Source organism: Salmo salar, chromosome ssa20, assembly GCF_905237065.1.
Source record: "Salmo salar chromosome ssa20, Ssal_v3.1, whole genome shotgun sequence".
NCBI lineage: Eukaryota > Metazoa > Chordata > Actinopteri > Salmoniformes > Salmonidae > Salmo > Salmo salar.
The window spans coordinates 66,333,049-66,347,124 of record NC_059461.1 but is presented as its reverse complement, the minus strand read 5'-3'; the positions used below and the strand labels follow the sequence as shown (position 1 = coordinate 66,347,124).

Genomic DNA, 14,076 nt, shown 5'->3' with positions numbered 1-14,076 from the left:
CAGCATATCTTTAAAACATGGGTGTGAGTGTTCGTTCCTGTCAGAGCTACATGTCAGGCATTACATTGATCATTACAGAGGCGTTTGAGCATCTTCCTATACGAGACCTCATTCCCAATCCTGTCTCATAATTTGAGGACTCTTTGGAAGTCTCTCCTCAAAGGACAGCGATGAGCCTCGGCATAGCTTTGAGAGCCAAAGGCCCTGCTAGGAAGGAAAAACAGCTCATTCCTAGAACCAGTGAATTTAGTTGACATGAAGCAGCTTGTTTATTGACAAGTGATTACTCAAGTGTGTTGAGATTATAAAGAGGCTGTAGCCAACATCAGGGTTGCCCTGTAAAACAGAGGAAAAATACAATCATACAATCAATAAGTAATGTTGAATCATTACCCTCTACATCAACTGAAGGTCTAATGTACTGTCTGTGACCTATAAAGGTTGAGGATGACACCAACATGAATTGATAGTTCGTCACAAAAAAGTATTTTGCTCCGTTAAGTGCCCTCTCGTTAATCACTTCCCCTTTAAAATCGACTAGTTAGTGGTTTGTTTCCTCAATCCCTAAGTATTGGCGCGCTGGACCAAGTATATAAAGCAGAAAAAACTTGATATTGGGTCTCTAGCGTCAGGTTCAAGGACAGTGTTACTGTGTTAGTATTGCTGGAACTGGAACTTCCCAAGTGGTTGACTGTAAGTGGATTTGATAGCTCTGTTGAGAAATTCTATGGTATTTAAACCAAAAGAAGCAGAGAAGGAAAGCTAGTGTGTTTGCAATTTGTTGGGGGATGTGTAGCCCTACGGTAAATGTTCAGTATTATTTTCCTGGTAGAGTGTTTTGTGTAAGTGTCTGTATCTGTGTTGGTGTCTATTGTTTTCCCTGTGTGACTGTGTGTCACGGTTGTTTTCCTCCTCATACACAAAGGAATGGCTCTGTAGAAAGAGGCCCTGGTGACAGGTAACAATGCCACCAGTCAGAGGGGGGTCCCCACAGAACACAGCCTTCTGGGAGCCCAGCCCAGAATAGATCTGCTGCCCTGGGACTTACCAGGCTCCGTCTGCAGGGGTAAGGTTCAACCAGGAGCAGCAGTTAGACATTATCAGAGCTCTGACTCATTTCTGATACTAACTCCAGCCAATTTACAGATACCCGACTGATTCTGTAATAACACTTGACTATCGCACTTCAGCCATTTTCCTTACTGCCAGTGTGAGTTGGTTTTGAAATGTGATAAGTGAACTGTTCAAAGGGCGAACTGTTCAAGAGGTTGTGTGGAATATGAGACTAAATAGAGAAAAGACCCGATAAAATGTGAGGCCAGTATGATGATGTTATAGGAGGAGCTCTTTAGAAAACTGATTTGGTAGACCACACACCCTTCTATTTGTGTTGCATTCAAGGCTGTCACGAGTGTCATTGTGTTATCTTTATTTGAATCTCTACTTTAACACGGTAAAACACATAAATTACATTAGCAAGACAAACATGACCGAGATGTACACTCAGCCTTCCATAACTTTCTGCCATACAGTGAGAAATTATAACACCAATCTGGATCCTACTCAGCATTTGGATTGTAATGAAATATGAAAACAAGAAGAATGTTTCTCATATCACCTTGAAGGCTGGCTCCAATCCAAGACACAAACAAGCGAAACTTAAGCAAACTCAGGTTGAACCCAGAGGAAGCCATATGCTCATGCATAAACATTGTCCTAATCTTAGATTCTCTTTAGATTCCTAATCTAAGACATTATCTGGAAATTGCTTGAATAAAAAATAGTAATAAATCAACTCAATGGCCAATGGACCATTAAGTCAAGGACAGAAAGCATCCCATATACAGTTGAAGTCGGAAGTTTACATACACCTTAGCCAAATACATTTAAACTCAGTTTTTCACAATTCCTGACATTTAATTCTAGTAAAAAATTCCCTGTCTTAGGTCAGTTAGGATCACCACTTTTTTAAGAATGTGAAATGTCAGAATAATAGTAGAGAGAATGATTTATTTCAGCTTTTATTTCGTTCATCACATTCCCAGTGGGTCAGAAGTTTACATACACTCAATTAGTATTTGGTAGCATTGCTTTTAAATTCTTTAACTTGGGTCAAACGTTTCGGGTAGCCGTCAACAAGCTTCCTACAATAAGTTGGGTGAATGTTGAGCTGGTGTAACTGAGTCAGGTTTGTAGTCCTCCTTGCTCGCACACGCTTTTTCAGTTCTGCCCACAAATTTTCCATACGATTGAGGTCAGGGCTTTGTGATGGCCACTCCAATACCTTGACTTTGTTGTCCTTAAGCAGTTTTGCCACAACTTTGGAAGTATGCTTGGTGTCATTGTCCATTTGGAAGACCCATTTGCGACCAAGCTTTAACTTCCTGACTGATGTCTTGAGATGTTGCTTCAATATATCCACATTTTTCGTCCTCATGATGCCATCTATTTTGTGAAGTGCACCAGTCCCTCCTGCAGCAAAGCACCCCCACAACATGATGCTGCCACCCCCGTGCTTCACGGTTGGAATGGTGTTCTTCGGCTTGCAAGCCTCCCCTTTTTCCTCCAAACATAACGATGGTCGTTATGGCCAAACAGTTCTATTTTTGTTTCATCAGACCAGAGGACATTTCTCCAAAAAGTACGATCTTTGTCCACATGTGCAGTTGCAAACAGTAGTCTGGCTTTTTTATGGCGGTTTTGGAGCAGTGGCTTCTTCCTTGCTGAGCGGCCTTTCAGGTTATGTCGATATAGGACTCGTTTTACTGTGGATATAGATACTTTTGTACCTGTTTCCTCAAGCATCTTCACAAGGTCCTTTGCTGTTGTTCTGGGATTGATTTGCACTTTTCGCACCGAAGTACGTTCATCTCTAGGAGACAGAACGTGTCTCCTTCCTGAGCGGTATGATGGCTGCGTGGTCCCATGGTGTTTATACTTGCATACTATTGTTTGTACAGATGAGCGTGGTACCTTCAGGCGTTTGGAAATTGCTCCCAAGGATGAACCAGACTTGTGGAGGTCTATAATTTCTTTTCTGAGGTCTTGGCTGATTTCTTTTGATTTTCCCCATGATGTCAAGCAAAGAGGCACTGAGGTTGGAGGTAGGCCTGGAAATACATCCACAGGTACACCTTCAATTGACTCAAATGATGTCAATTAGTCTATCAGAAGCTTCTAAAGCCATGACATCATTTTATTGAATTTTCCAAGCTGTTTAAAGGCACAGTCAACTTAGTGTATGTAAACTTCTGACCCACTGGAATTGTGATACAGTGAATTATAAGTTAAATAATCTGTCTGTAAACAATTGTTGGAAAAATGACTTGTGTCATGCATAAAGTAGATTTGCCAAAACTATAGTTTGTTAACAAGACATTTGTGGAGTGGTTGAAAAACAAGTGTATGTTAACTTCCGACTTCAACTGTATATCAGTATTATCATCTAGCCCTTGAAATATGATGCCATCACCAATAGCATCATATCTGATGAGTTGCCATAAACTGCCAAAACCTTAAAGAGTGATTCCTTTTACTAGAAGAGGCCCTGTATGGTACTTGAAATGAGACCCTGAGATATGGTTCATGAGTGAGATAACCTGTATGTCCTCTGTTGAGAATGTGTGTAATGAGATAGTCCGTATAATGGTAGAGTGTCCAGTGAAGCAGCACCATAGAATTAGGACTTAGAACACTAGAATGCATTTGTGTTAATTAGCTAGCCAGACAGTTTTAGAGGAATGATTCCATTTTTCAAATTAAAGGAGACGTTTGCATCACCTATGCCTCTACTGCAATTCATTCCAAATAAACTTGTTTTGGGTTTCTCACTGACAAAGATGGCTACCATTTTCACCCCATTATGGAACTTTGAGGGTTTATGACATAACCCCTCTAGTAATTTAATAGGATCTCTATGAGAAGCACTTACGTCTGACGTCTCTGAAGTAGATGGTCTGTCTGTTGGGGTTGAGGAGCTGGATGACTGAGTCATCATTGTTCTTCACCCTGCAGCTGATGGTCGCCATCTCCCCCTCGATCACTGATACATTATCAGTCCCCAGGTTTTGACCTTCAACTGGACAGACAGATGGACAAGAGGAGGAGTGAAACCCATGAAAGGTCTAGAACTACTGCCATTCTGCTTTTATGTCGTAGTGTTTTTTTATTTATTATTGTCTAGTGTTGATTATTTTTGGATTGAGACACACAAAAACACGTAACATCATAGGTACCATGACAGACCACGACATTGAACACCATAATACTACATCACACCCACAGAGATGTGAACACAGCCTGACCGCTATAGACGTATGCTGGCTGTACTTGCAGTCACATTCCTAATCCTCCTAATACAATAGAAGGGCCCAGTGCACTGGTTGGCGTTATTGATCTCTCAGCTCAGAGTGGGTCCTGTGACTCTCTGCCAGATGGGTTGTAAGCACTACCTCTCACACACAGAGAACAATGGAGGGAGAGAGAGAAAGAGAGAGAGAGAGAGAGAGAGAGAGAGAGAGAGAGAGGGAGAGCGAGAGAGTTAGAGAGAGTGGAGAGAGAGAGAGAGAGAGAGAGAGAGAGAGAGAGAGAGAGAGATGGAAAGAAAGGAGGCAGGGAAGGATGGAGAGAGCCAGATGAAGAGAGTTGAAGAGAGGGAAGGTGGAAGAGAGAGAAGGAAGCTGAGAGAGAGATAGTGAGAGAGAGAAAGAGAGAGAGAGAGAGAGAGAGAGAGAGAGACAGACAGACAGACAGACAGACAGACAGACAGACAGACAGACAGACAGACAGACAGACAGACAGACAGACAGACAGACAGACAGACAGACAGACAGACAGACAGACAGACAGACAGACAGACAGATGAATTATAGCTCTCCATCTGAGTCTGTGAGCACAGGGCTTTAGTCTCCATCTCAGGAATCACAGCCTTGTCAGCCACTGAGTCAGCCACTGAGTCAGCCACTGAGTCAGCCACTGAGTCAGCCACTGAGTCAGCCACTGAGTCAGCCACTGAGTCAGCCACTGACTGAGTATATCCACACCTGTGCCTGCCTACCTGGTCATTATTTTCACAGAACTCTGCCCTCATCATTAAAGCCTGAAACCAAGCATCCATTTGGTTTTGACAAAGAAAAAAGGTTTGTTTTCAGCCTTCCAGGTGAGGGAGGGGGTAAATCAAAAGTCACCTTGTGCTATATTTATCCGGCAGGAGCCAAAAGGCATAAAAAGATGAATGGGGAATGCTTTTAAACGCCTTGGATTAGCACCAGGAGAGGAACAAGACACCCAGCAATAGCCCGAAGAAACATCCATAGCACATTTGCATGCCTGAGTTGTCAGACACCTCCAAACCGGGCTGACATTTACAAAGTGGAAAAAAAGCACCTGCATTTTCAGATAGTGATAATGGGAATAGACAGCCAAACTAACAGGATTCAAATGAGCTGAGAGAATGCAGCGAGCAGCAAGAAATGAACCTCCTGTGGAGAAATTCACCTCAGACCTGTCTGTAGCAATGAACTTTCCATTTCATTCGACAACACAGACATTGGTTCGTCAAGTGATGACTGAAAATGGACATTGATATTGAGCAGAGTACAGTCAATTCTGTACTAAATAGGTAGTATCTTGAGGTATTTGAGTGTTATCTTATCGTAAGGAAAGACTTGTTTTAATTGAAGTGTGCTGTTTTTAAACTGTCTTAATTGAGTATCTGTGATGTTTGAGGAATCCATCTGTTTTATCATTAGAAAAGCCTCTGTTTTCAACTACCTCTGAAGTGTGAATGTATAGTGGACTACTAGAGCATAGCAAAATACTTGGTTGATAATTAACTCCTTATAACACAATCAAATTAATGTTTATTAAGTGTGCTCCAATGTTGGAATATGGAAGTGTGTAATTCATTTGAGTGTGTCTGACTGAAACACGAAAGGCAGCTCTGACATACTTATAGTAAGTAGGCCTACCCCAGCAGAGGAGCCCACAGTATGTTTTGAAGCCTGTTTTGATTTCAGTTTTGTTAAAGTAATATAGCTGGCAGTCAAAACAGCAACATGAAGGAGCCTCAAAGCTAGGTTATTCTGGAACAGGACTGCTAGAGAAAATATCCATAAGGTTTCAGCAGCCCTTAGCAGGGTTGGGTCCTCTCCAATATCCATGGCTCATCTCCAATTCAAAACACACATAAATAACGGGGCTGTGATTAGTAATCCCATCAAAGGGAAAACAGGCCACTTTGCGGAACATGGAGGGGTTTTTGCAATTCTAGTAAACATTTTCAATTGCCTCAGCATCCTGGTCATGATTGGGTACAAATGAGGAGAGGCAGTCATTAATTCCTGGTGGCGGGAGAGAGAGAGAGAGGTGGGCTGAGACAAGGCAGGTCGCAGATGACTGGTTGATAAATTCACACTCCTTCCAGCAGCTGTCTTGGAGTGCGAAGCTCCAGTATTGCCACACATGGCCGCCCTCCTGTTCCTCTATCAGAACACACTGAATGACACAGTCAAAGATAATTAATTACAGGGCCTTCAAAGGTCTGTGAACTCAACGCTGGGATGTTACATCAGCGGTCTGACATGGGCCCCATCAACAAGCAGCTCATAACGCAAGACACTGAGAAGAAACCCTGATGCTAACTTTTAGAAGTTGGGAGAAATTAAGTTCCTCTCTTCATTCCTTCCCAGATGTTAAGAAAAGGCACCTTTTGATTCAAATTCCTTTTTTCTTTGAACTTCTCTCTCTCTTTGAATTTTTTCATCAAAAGACATGAAAGGGGCAGTGGAAAGCAGGATAGCGCCAGGCCCCTGATTCCTCTCCACTGACTCACCGATGTCTGGAGCGGCCCTGTCCTTTTCATAGAGGAACCAGCTATCCAGCCGGAGTTACTTATCTGACAGGCCGGTCGGACCAAGCTATCTTTCCAGGCAGAGATAGCTAGGTGCGGCCGGCCAGATAGCTAGGTTAAGTTCACAGACCTTTGAAGGCCCTGCAATTAGCTATATGGCTGGCCGGAACTACCTAGATATCTGGCCGGCTGGACCTAGCTATCTGGCCGAACCTACACTATATATACAAAAGTATGTGGACACCCCTTCAAATTAGTGGATTTGGCTATTTCAGCCACCTCCGTTGCTAACAGGTTTATAAAATCGAGCACACAGCCATGCAATCTCCATAGACACACATTGGCAGTATAATGGATTTACTGAAAAGCTCATTGACTTTCAACATGGCACCGTCATAGGATGCTACCTTTCCAACAAGACAGTTCGCTAAATTTATGCCCTGCTAGAGCTGCCCCGGTCAACTGTAAGTGCTGTTATTGTGAAGTGGAAACATCTAGGAGCAACAATGACTCAGCCGCGAAGTGACAGACCACACAAACTCACAGAATGGGACAACCGAGTGCTGAGCGTAAAAATCTTCTGCCCTCATTTGCAACACTACCGAGTTCCAAACTGTCTTTGGCAGCAACGTCAGCACAATAACGGTTCGTCGGGAGATTCTTGAAATGGGTGTCCATGACCGACCAGCTGCACACAAGCCTAAGATCACCATGCGCAATGCCAAACGTCGGCTGGAGTGGTGTAAAGCTCGCCGCCATTGGACTCTGGAGCAGGGGAAATGCGTTCTCTGGAGTGATGAATCACACTTCACCATCTGGCAGTCCGACAGACTAATCTGGGTTTGGGGGATGCTAGGAGAACGCTATCTGCCACAATGCAGAGTGCCAACTGTAAAGTTTGGTGGAGGAGGAATAATGGTCTGGGGCTGTTTTTCATGGTTCGGGCTAGGCCCCTTAGTTCCAATGAAGGGAAATCTTAATGCTACAGCATACAATGACATTCCAGATGATTCTGTGCTTCCAACTTTGTGGCAACAGTTTGGGGGAAGACTCTTTCCTGTTTCAGCATGACAATGTCCCCGTGCACAAAGCAAGGTCCATAAAGAAATGGTGTGTCGAGATCGGTGTGGAAGAACTTGACTGGCCTGCACAGGGCCCTGACCTCAACCCCATCGAACACCTTTGGGATAAATTGTAACGCTGACTGTGAGCCAGGTCTAATCTCCCAGCATCAGTGCCCGACCTCACTAATGCTCTTGTGGCTGAATGGAAGCAAGACCCCGCAGCAATGTTTCAACATCTAGTGGAAAGCCTTCCCAGAAGAGTGGAGGCTTTTTAGCAGCAACGGTCGGACCAATTCCATAAATTCCCATGATTTAGGAATGAGCTGTACAACGAGCAAGTGTCCACATACTTTTGGCTAATGTAGTGTATCTGGCCGGTCGGACCTAGCTATCTAGCCGACCGGCCGACTGGATCTATCTTACCGCGTTAAGACTGACTGAAAATGGCTCTCTTTCTCACGCTCCTATTCTCTGCCCCTTGAGATACATACATCTCCAGCTCAGTCATTAAGCCCTGCTCTCTAAGAAGGGAAGCTCTTTCAAGGACCTCTGTGAGTAAAAAGCCATAATATCATTGGGCATTATTAGACCTTCACTGTTTCAAGGCTTCTCTGCATCGTAGCAGGATTTCTAACGTTTTAGGCCTTCTAATGTAATCTCTTTTATCTCTGAAAACAATCTCACACTCAAGTTTCATCATGTTTCTGATGTGATGTCAGATGTCTGATGCTGCTTTGACAAGGCTTTGTCTGAATAGAGATGTACAGAGAAAAGCATCTCTCCTGTACTCTATTATCTTATGCAGATTGTGCCATGTTCACTGCAGATCAATGTTGGGGACTGCTCAATCTCATGTTCCACTGTACTGGCAGGTTAGAGGTTCTTTGTGCTTGATGTGTCTTCCTAAGTGTGATAGACAGACAAGGGGAGCTTCTAGCCTATAGTAGTGTTAGACATGGGCTTTCACAATACAGAATGTTCACCTTCGGTTTAGTGTAGGCTACCATAGTCCCTTTGTACATACTAGTCATGTGTCAACCAATAGAAAACTAGATATAGACAACAATATAACGCACATATGGTAAACATAATGACAGTAGCCAATAACAACAGGGAATGTAGAATGTACTCTGCCACCATCTGACATAGTCTTATTTGAAATGGTCTCTATTCACACGACTGTAGCTGTGCTATACAAATACAATCAAATTGGCAGTAGATTGACATATGATTGTAGACATTGCACAGCACATGAACACACAACTCGATGCTTTACACAAATCAATAAAGAGCAGGGTGAGCAAATGCATCAGACATCGTCAGACGAACATTAGAGGAAAATCAAAAGTACCTGACAAGGTCTCAGCAGCTCCTGTTGCAGCAGTAGAGAAGGAAAGAAGGAAGACAGACACATTGTAAGCAGAGGCCCATATTCATGATAAGATGGACACATTGTAAGCAGAGGCTCATATTCACGATAAGACAGACACATTGTAAGCAGAGGCCCATATTCATGATAAGATGGACACATTGTAAGAAGAGGCTCATATTCATGATAAGATGGACACATTGTAAGCAGAGGCTCATATTCACGATAAGACAGACACATTGTAAGCAGAGGCTCATATTCACGATAAGACAGACACATTGTAAGCAGAGGCCCATATTCATGATAAGATGGACACATTGTAAGAAGAGGCTCATATTCATGATAAGATGGACACATTGTAAGAAGAGGCTCATATTCATGATAAGATGGACACATTGTAAGAAGAGGCTCATATTCATGATAAGATGGACACATTGTAAGCAGAGGCCCATATTCATGATAAGATGGACACATTGTAAGAAGAGGCTCATATTCATGATAAGATGGACACATTGTAAGCAGAGGCTCATATTCATGATAAGATGGACACATTGTAAGCAGAGGCCCATATTCATTTATAATTCACACAGAAGGTAACTCTGTCAAAACTCACCTCATTTTGGATGAGTCATAATCCATTGGTTTTAGCGCTTCCTCTCTTATATTTTAGAGGCTGGCATAAATCCCAAAAGTGTGTCGCCCGAAAATTCTAATACCGAAGATTCCAATATACTTTCCTGAAAGTGATTGAGTATTTGAGTGTGTAGCTTTACAACCCCGTATCTTTTATAACCACTGTAAAGTTTCAGTCAATTTGGGGGCTATTAATATGGAGCAGCTCGGGGGTAGATAGTTAGCTATCTGTGGACTTTGTTTTTCCCAGCCTCTCTCTGTTTGAGATTCCTGCCAGCCCAGTGCTGGAGCAGCCTCTGCCTAGTGAAGGTCCCCTGAGAGCCCTGGGGCACACCAGAATTTGCCCGCTTGGAACAGTGGCCAGTCGCCCGAGACTGGCATCTCACACCAGCTGGTCATGGGAGACTGGCATTTTCCCTACGGCACCACCCTGGGCATCCTGGACTCACAGCACCGCTCTAAGTGGTAAGCCTATTACGCAGGCTAACATCTAATTGGACCACCTCGTAAAGAGCAAGCAAGCACACACTAGTGTTCTTCTTGCCTGAGTTATCATCTTTGACCTAACCTGAATGGAAGGCATGTCCTTGTTATGCTTTCTCAGCCTTGTATGAATCCTCACAGGAGACAAATCACAAACCAGCACATAATAATATAGGTACATCTCAGATTATAAATCATATCGAAAGTCTGTATTTCTGTTATAGTATGAGGAGTGAGGATGTAATATAGATACATTTTCTCAGCCTAGTTCAAAACTGTATTAATAGGGCAAAGTGTACAGCCATAGATAGGACTATTATAAATAGCCGCTGGTCTTGTGTCTTGTCCCCAGCGCCCCCTGCTACCCCCCTACCCTCCCCTGTACTCCCCTGTACCTGGAGCACATTAGGCAGGAGTTATGAGGTGCCAGCCAGGCTGTGATTGGATGTCATGGCTGTCTCTCTGCTTAGACAGCACTGATAGACAGATTTCAGGGGAAATGCGTGTGATGCTATTCCCTGCAAGTGGCAGCCTCCACCGCAATCTGTCAATCATAGAGGATGAGGCCAGACAGGCCCACCGTCCTCCAAATAAAGCCTGTCCTTGTCTGGGTCTGCTGTCCTACTCTCCTAACCCATATTCCTTTGACTTCTGTATTTTATTGTACTTCGACAGAATCTGCAAATGTCTGATATGCCAGTGTATGAATAAGAATGACAGTCAACGAGTGTTCTTTGTAGTGTATTACCTGACAGATAGTAGAATCTACAAACTATCTGATCATTAGATAATATGTTCATGCTTTTAGACAGTACTAGCAGTGTTCAGCGGACTGTCATGTGGGTGAATCCACAAAGCCGCAGTACACTCTGTGAGCCAGACTGATATCTCTGCAGACGGTCTCTCTCTGTGAGTGTGGAGGAGAGCAACCTCTCTTTCCAGGCTGCTGACTAATAGCAGTTGGGGAAAGGTAACATACTGGTATGGTGTCATTAAATGTATGGGCCTCCTTTGAGGAAACATTTTTCCTTCTTATTTCCGGCCATGATCAGCAGCTTATCGCATGTTATCCGTGTGTGTGTTCACACCGCATGTGTGGCGACAGCAGGAGGAGGATGCTGGGGTGCTGTGCGGCCCAGGCAGTCTCCTTTCCTCTAGCGTGTGTGTGTGTGTGTGTGTGTGTGTGCGTGAGTGAGTGTGTGTCCCACTGTGCTTTCATTTAATTAAAAGGTTGGGTGGAGGGATGCAGACCTTTTTCTTAAAAGAATTTGATGGAAAAGCCTGTACCTGCTGAGTAGACCCAAGGAACACAGATTGGCTGCTGTGGTCATCATTTTCCAAACAGCAAGCCATCAGATGGTTTAAGACCTTTTCTCAGAAGTCAGAACACTGTCCAGATACCTTCTGTGACCTCTAGGATTGGTGTCCTAGCCAGTGTCTAACCACAACAACTGCTCACACGCTCCTGTGTTTACTTCTAGGTGTGGACCTTCTACAAATAAACAGCTAGAAACAATTGAAATACTGTACATTCAATCTGGGATTTGAAGGTCATTACAGTAGTAATCACTCACACTCCTGCTGAGTTCATTTCATCTTTGTCTCAGCCTCAAGTCAAATACCAGGTGTCCATAATGTACAAAACATTATGGACACCTGCTCTTTCCATGACATAGACTGACCAGGAATATCCAGGTGAAATCTATGATCCCTTATTGATGTAATTTATTAAATCCACTGCAATCAGTGTAGATGAAGGGGAGGAGACAGGTAAACAATATTTTTTAAGCCTTGAGAGAATTGAGACATGGATTGTGTGAGTGCCATTCAGAGGGTGAATGGGCAAGACAACATATTTAGGTGCTGTTGAACAGGTTATGGCAGCAGGTGCCGGGCGCACCGGTTTGTGTCAAGAACTGCAACGCTGCAGTTTCCCGTGTGTATCAAGAATGGTCCACCATCCAAAGGACATACAGCCAACTTGATACAACTGGAGTCAACATGGGCCAGCATCCCTGTGGAACGCTTTCGACACCTTATAGAGTCCATGCCCTGATGAATTGAGGCTGTTCTGAGGACAAAAGGGGGGTGTGCAACTCAATATGAGGAAGGTGTTCTTAATGTTTTGTACACTCAGTGTAGTCCACTGTGCAAACACTGGACAAAATGTGACACCCCAGCTATCTGTATAGTTGCCTGCAGCAGAGTGCTTTAGAGGGAGGTGTCAAGAGTAGCTACAGCTCAACAGAGAGAGCTGCTCTGTACTCCCACCGTTTTGTCAGATATGGCTTAATGCAGGTATCTGGTCGCCTCTGGAATATCTGTGAAAACACTTACCTATAGCACCACAGGGAATGCTCAGGCTAATTCCTCTCCATGGCAGACAGTAACATGTTAATCAAGTGGGCTTACCAGGAACACATCTACAGGCTGTTCCATCATACTGTAGTCAAAGGGGATTATGTATGTATCCCCACATAAACAGTTTCCCGATGGCCAGAGGAGGTTTAACTGCACCTTATTCATGGAACATACAAAAAGACACTGGAGCTCAGCCGTGACAACCTCTCACTGGATATGCCTGATTTCATGCTCTGAATATTAATATGGGCCTTCAGCAAACCCCTGAGCACAAGCGCATAAGCACACACACACACACGTATGCATGCACACACACACTCACACACATGTATGCACGCACGTACACACACACACACGTGCACATGCCAGCAGATGTGCGCACACACACACAAACACACACACACACACACACACACACACACACACACACACACACACACACACACACACACACACAGTTGAAGCCAGGCACGTTAGAGATAACTAACTAACAATTCACAGATAACTAACTAACAATTCAGAGGGATTGAACAGTACTCTCCCATGGTGAGTTCACAGTGTGAGTTTCTGGTATTCAAGGGCTAGTTGGTAAGGAGGCTGAAGTATGTGAGGATCTGAATATTGTATCATGTTTGTCTGAAAGCAAGACATGTTAATAAGCTCTTCAATCAGAACTTCAAGTCCTCTCTGTAACACAAAAGTAATGTCTTCATTCTACGAGCAGAAATAACAGAAAATATAGAAGCTGAAAGAGAACTCAGGTTGTGGTTGTGTTAGAGATACACGCCTCTGACTGGATGCCTAACAGCCCCGCCAACTGCCATCTCTCACTCTAAAACATGTTACATATACAAAGCTTTCTCTGCAGGTTGTACAGGCCTGTACTGTATATCTGTACAGAATACTGGGCTCCTTTATTTATAATAAAACATGAACGAAGAAACCAACAAAGCAACAAACTATCGCTATGCCACCATGACACTTCAAAGTCACTCTGGTGTTTGACACAGCAAAATATAAATGACCACAGAACACCATTTTCCCCCCAAGAAAACAATCAAACAAGAAGAAGGAACCGAAGACCTTATCCAACTACAGTAACACCTCAGCCTCCCACAGTCATCCAAAATAGATTTAAAGGGGTTCAAAGATCTTGAAAAAACAACCAATATCAGTATAAGCATAATTCTGCATTGTGTTATGCTAGCACGAATGGTTGGCACGAATGGTTGGCACTAATGGTTGGCACGAATGGTTGGCACGAATGGTTGGGTAAGCACTGACTTCAAGGCTGCCGTTACAATACGCAATGTATG

At 43.6% G+C, this 14,076-nt stretch overlaps 1 protein-coding gene across 4 annotated transcripts in view; it reads right to left on the bottom strand.

Annotated features, from left to right (window-relative positions):
- LOC106581151 (cell adhesion molecule 1-like) overlaps positions 1 to 14,076 on the bottom strand; it is a 160,829-nt gene that overhangs the window by 45,503 nt on the left and 101,250 nt on the right. For 2 of the 4 annotated variants that reach the window (XM_014163006.2, XM_014163008.2), the window contains exons 2-3: positions 9,266 to 9,286; positions 3,932 to 4,078 (exon numbers count right to left, since the gene is read on the bottom strand). In XM_014163006.2, the coding sequence (XP_014018481.1) occupies positions 3,932 to 4,078; positions 9,266 to 9,286 (168 nt within the window). Of the gene's footprint in view, positions 1 to 3,931; positions 4,079 to 9,265; positions 9,287 to 9,896; positions 10,097 to 14,076 lie in introns of those variants that run through there. The other 2 variants (XM_045703801.1, XM_014163007.2) reach the window with 2 other exon arrangements.